At 53.4% G+C, this 4,622-nt stretch overlaps 1 protein-coding gene across 3 annotated transcripts; it reads right to left on the minus strand.

Moving 5' to 3' along the window:
• Positions 1-1,485: 1,485 nt before the first annotated feature.
• GJB1 (gap junction protein beta 1) lies at positions 1,486-4,104 on the minus strand. 3 transcript variants are annotated; one of them, XM_023199835.1, is made up of 3 exons: positions 3,920-4,104; positions 3,370-3,485; positions 1,486-3,011 (listed from the first exon to the last, which is right to left on the minus strand). In XM_023199835.1, exon 3 carries the CDS (start codon positions 2,993-2,995, stop codon positions 2,144-2,146), a length of 852 nt encoding a protein of 283 aa, XP_023055603.1. In that variant the 5' UTR covers positions 2,996-3,011; positions 3,370-3,485; positions 3,920-4,104; the 3' UTR covers positions 1,486-2,143. The 3 variants fall into 3 exon arrangements, with proteins under 3 accessions (XP_023055603.1, XP_023055604.1, XP_023055602.1); XM_023199836.1 differs by lacking the exon at positions 3,370-3,485; XM_023199834.1 differs by lacking the exon at positions 3,920-4,104 and having other exon boundaries at positions 3,370-3,516.
• Between the last annotated feature and the right edge of the window lie 518 nt (positions 4,105-4,622).

Genomic DNA, 4,622 nt, shown 5'->3' on the forward strand with positions numbered 1-4,622 from the left:
TCCTTCCTTCCTTCCTTCCTTCCTTCCCCTCTTCCTTCCTTCCTTCCTTCCTTTCTGTCTTGACAGGGTCTCACTCTCTGGTCCAGGCTGGAGTGCAGTGGCATGATCACGGCTGACTGCAGCTTTAGCTTCCTCCTGGGCTCAAGTTATCCTCCCACCTCAGCCTCCGAAATAGCTTGGGACTACAGGCACATGCCACCACACCTGACTAATTTTTTTTTTTGTTTTTGTAGAGATGGGATCTCTCTATGTTGCTCAGACTGGTCTCAAACTCATGGGCTCAAGTGATTCTCTCCCCTTGGCCTTCCAAACTGCTGGGACTACAGGCATGAGCCACCACATCCAGCCTTCCTTTTTTTTTCTAAGGGAGAAATCTCAAATAAGGAAAATTTCCATGCTTTCTCTCTGAAGAGGAAAAACTGTTTCAAGGAAGAAAAATTCATATGAGATTGTGTCTGATTTTCTCTCCCTTTCTGATATCCAGCACTTCCTACATGGAGTCCACATACTCTCAGAGGGAGTGGCAAATAATTTCTCCTGTTCGGAGGTGAGGAAGCTGAGGAGGTAAACTTGCCATGGGGGAAACTTTTACTCTGAGAGGCTATTTGTGGGGGCAGTGACTCTGAGGAAACCCCCGTGAGGCTGCGGGAAGATAAAGCGTTGTTACTTGGGGAAGTCTTTTAGGAATCCCAGAAGCACAGAGTGTTGGAGGGAGCTGAGAGATGTGCTGGGCCAGTTCTCATTTGCTCGTAAGGAAGCTGAGGCTCGGGGAAGGGAATGCCTTGCTGCTAAGTGACAGCACCAGGACTCCAGCGCAGCTTTTCCAAGTCTCAACCTGGGGCTTTTCCTACCACAGCTGACAGGGAAGGGTGATGCTGGGTGAGGAAAGTGCTGCTGTGAAATGTTTGACCTGTGTGGAGGCATCTCTGGAGTGGGAAGCATTGATTCCTGAGAGAAGGAAACTGGGAAAGAGGATGGAATTAGGGGCTATGTCCAGAGGAAAGGGGCCGGGGTCATCGTGCAACCCAACAGGTGGACTGTGGGACATCAGCTTGTAGGGGATGCTGAGTTTGGAGGGAGTAAGGAGATAGTTCTCCAGGTGTGTGGGGAAGGGGCTCTCACCGAGGTACCCAGGGAATGTGTGCCACTCTCTGGGGCATGAGAAATTTCCCAATCATTTCTTGTCTCTTCAGAGGGAGTTGTCATTTTTAATCTTTTCAAAATCAGAGGAAGGAGGTATGTAAATTAAATCCCAATAAAGCTGTTATTAGACAATGAAAAAGACAAGAACCACAACAAAAACAACAGGACGGAATGGCTCAGCGGCTGGCTCTGCAGCCCAGAAGTGTAGTGGTTCCTCATTTGCAGCTTCAGCTACTCAAGTAACTACTTCTTTTGCCCTATTCCTTTCTTAATCAGTAAAAACCCAAGGCCAGCTCATCCTGGGGGAGGTCAGAGGTTGCAGGAGAAAGAACTTGACAAACACACGAGCCACCTCTTCATTTACTGTAAAATCCTGTTTAATGTGTAACATTTCAGGCAGAGAGAGGCCCTGGGGACTAGAGGAAGCGGCAGCCCTGACCAACCCCCGCTCCAACTTATCTGCCTGCTTCTCCCTCCCTAACTCCCTCACCCCAGACACCTCCTCCTTTTCCTTGTGGCCAGCAAGCACTGTTCCTCCTTTACTAGTGCTCGCCACCCTCCCTTCTCCACCCACATGTCCACAGTACCCCCGCCCTCCGCTCCACTTACCCACATCCCTCCCAACTGATGTGACTCCAGAAACAGGGTATCTGACAGCACAGGGTTAAGATTAGTTTCATAAATTGGAGACGCTGTCGGAGCATCCCATCTCTTGTCCCCAATGGTCCCAGAGAGAGGGAGAGGGAAGAGGGAAGGGTGCAGGCAACAAGGGCAGCCCACACTCCCAGTAACCTTGAGCACTGGCATAGGTGGCCTCCAGCTCCCTACCCCTCCAGCTCCTCAAATGGAAGGCCCTGGGAGGAAGGGAAGTAGCCAGGGAAGGAAGGTTTTGATCGAGTAATCCCCAGCAGGCAGAGGCCTGTGCACCAGCAGGGGAGAAGGAGGGGCTCGCCCAGGGCAGGGTCGGGGGGCGGGATGGGAGGTTGCCTGGTATGTGGCATCAGCAGGCCGAGCAGCGGTCGCTTTTCTCAGCCAGCCCGGCCCCGGTGCCAGGGCTGCGGCGCAGTATGTCTTTCAGGGAACCATCCTGCTCGCTCAGCAGCTTGTTGATCTCATTCTGCTTGTATTCAGGTGAGAGGCGGTGGCCGAAGCCCGAGCCCTTGCGGGAGGGTGGATTGGAGCGGCGCTGGGCTCGGCGGGCACAGGCCCGGATGATGAGGTACACCACCTCGGCCACATTGAGGATGATGCAGATGCCAGAGGCGGCTAGCATGAAGACGGTGAAGACGGTTTTCTCCGTGGGGCGGGACACGAAGCAGTCCACTGTGTTGGGGCAGGGGTAGACGTCGCACTTGACCAGCCGCACCATGGCATAGCCAGGGTAGAGCAGATAAAAGACATACATGAAGACGGCCTCGAACAATAGCCGGAACACCACGCTGATGACATAGGTCCACCACAGTGTCCCTGAGATGTGGACCTTGTGCCTCTTCACCTCCTCCAGGTGTAGGGGGTCCCCATGGCCCTCAAGCCGTAGCATTTTCTTCTCTATGTGTTGCTGGTGAGCCACGTGCATGGCCACGAGGAGAGCTGGGGTGGAAACTAGGATGAGCTGCAGGGACCACAGCCGCACATGGGAGATGGGGAAGAACTGGTCATAGCAGACGCTGTTGCAGCCAGGCTGGAGTGTGTTGCAGATGAAAGAAGACTTCTCATCACCCCAGACACTCTCTGCAGCCACCACCAGCACCATAATTCTGAAGATGAAGATGACCGAGAGCCATACTCGTCCAATGGCAGTAGAATGCCGGTTCACGCCACTGAGCAAGGTGTACAAACCTGTCCAGTTCATCCTGCCTCATTCACACCTGCAAAACACCAGCCATGAAGCAAGCTATCAGAAAGCTGGGGTGGAAAGTCCGGCGCCATAGCACTGCCTGCGCACTCCCCCCACCCAACTCTTCCAAGAGCCAGTAGCAGGAAAGGAAGGATGGTCACGACTTTCCTCGTCACCCCATCCCCTTGCCAGCTTCTCCTCCTCCTCACTCACTTGACTTGACCTCCCTGAGCCCCATCCCCCTTCTTCGCTTTCATCCAACATTCTTTTCTCGCCAGCCCCTTTCTTTGCCAAGCCCATCTTGTTCCGATATCAGCCATCCCCCATGACTCCCTGTCCCCTAGCTCCTTAACTCCAGACCTGGGGCAAACTCAACAAAGCCCTCTTACCTTGGGGAGCGCCTATCCCTGAGGCCACCCAGACAGGTCCCCTATGGTCTCATGTCTGTGCAGGGGGAGTGGTCCCTGGGCTCCGCGCCTGCGTCCCAATTCATCACCGCCCGGTGCTGGGGAGTCATATGCTGCTTTATACCCAGTGTCTGCACAATGAGACCTTTGTGGGGCTCTGAACAACGCCCTTTAGAATTCAGATCAAACGCCCTGACTTCCGCCCACCCTACACACAGAGCACTTGTGTCCCAGCGCCGGACACCCAGCCTGCACCCACCTGTTCTGTGCCCGCCCGGTCCATCGCCGCACCCGCCCCATAGCCCCACCAGAAGAATGGCCACGCGGGGGAGGGAGATAAAACTCAGGCAGGTGGATGTGAAGAGGGGACCTCAGGGGACCCGGAGGCTCTGGGCTGAGGCCCTCCCCCATGGCCCTATCAGAAGTTTAAGGTCAGCAGGATTTTCCCTGAGGCTTAGATCCCCTCCGGAATATGGAGAGGAAAGAGAGCTCATTTATCAAGCCAGGAACTGTGCTGAGTGTTGTTCCATACCTTTTTTCTTTCGACCCATTTAGGAAGCCTGTTATCCCATTTTCCAGATGAAGAAGCTGAAGCTCAGGTAAGTAACTCCTTAAGGTCACACTGTTACAAAGCAGTAGTATAAGTAGGATGAAACAATGTATCTGAGACAGAAGTCTTTCTACAGCAGGCTGCTTGTGCTTCTGCAGATAGTGTCTGTAGAAAGCAAAGGCTAACCATTTGAAAAAAAAAAAAAAAAAAAAGGCCGGGCGCAGTGGCTCACGCCTGTAATCCCAGCACTTTGGGAGGCCGAGGCGGACGGATCACAAGATCAGGAAATCAAGACCATCCTGGCTAACAAGGTGAAACCCCGTCTCTACCGAAAATACAAAAAATTAGCCGGACGTGGTGGGACGTGCCTGTAGTCCCAGCTACTCGGGAGGCTGAGGCAGGAGAATCACTTGAACCCAGGAGGCCGAGGTTGCAGTGAGCCAAGATTGCGCCACTGAACTCCAGCCTGGGCGACAGAGTGAGTGAGACTCTATCACAAAAACAAACAAACAAAAAAGCAAAGGCGAATGCTAACCATAAAGGCACAAGAAGTATGGAAGCTGTCGATCCGTGAGCACATTCCAACTCCAGTGTCATGGAGCAAACCCTGGCCGTCTCTCTTTGAGTTTCAGGAAAGGGAACTCATGCAGAGGGTGGTCAAGTGGGCACACGGTGAGCATAAGCC

Source organism: Piliocolobus tephrosceles, unplaced genomic scaffold, assembly GCF_002776525.5.
Source record: "Piliocolobus tephrosceles isolate RC106 unplaced genomic scaffold, ASM277652v3 unscaffolded_8414, whole genome shotgun sequence".
Lineage (NCBI taxonomy): Eukaryota > Metazoa > Chordata > Mammalia > Primates > Cercopithecidae > Piliocolobus > Piliocolobus tephrosceles.

Excerpts from the sequence above, each read along its gene's own strand:
- GJB1 (XM_023199836.1), bottom strand. The coding sequence starts at position 2,995 with ATGAACTGGACAGGTTTGTACACCTTGCTCAGTGGCGTGAACCGGCAT.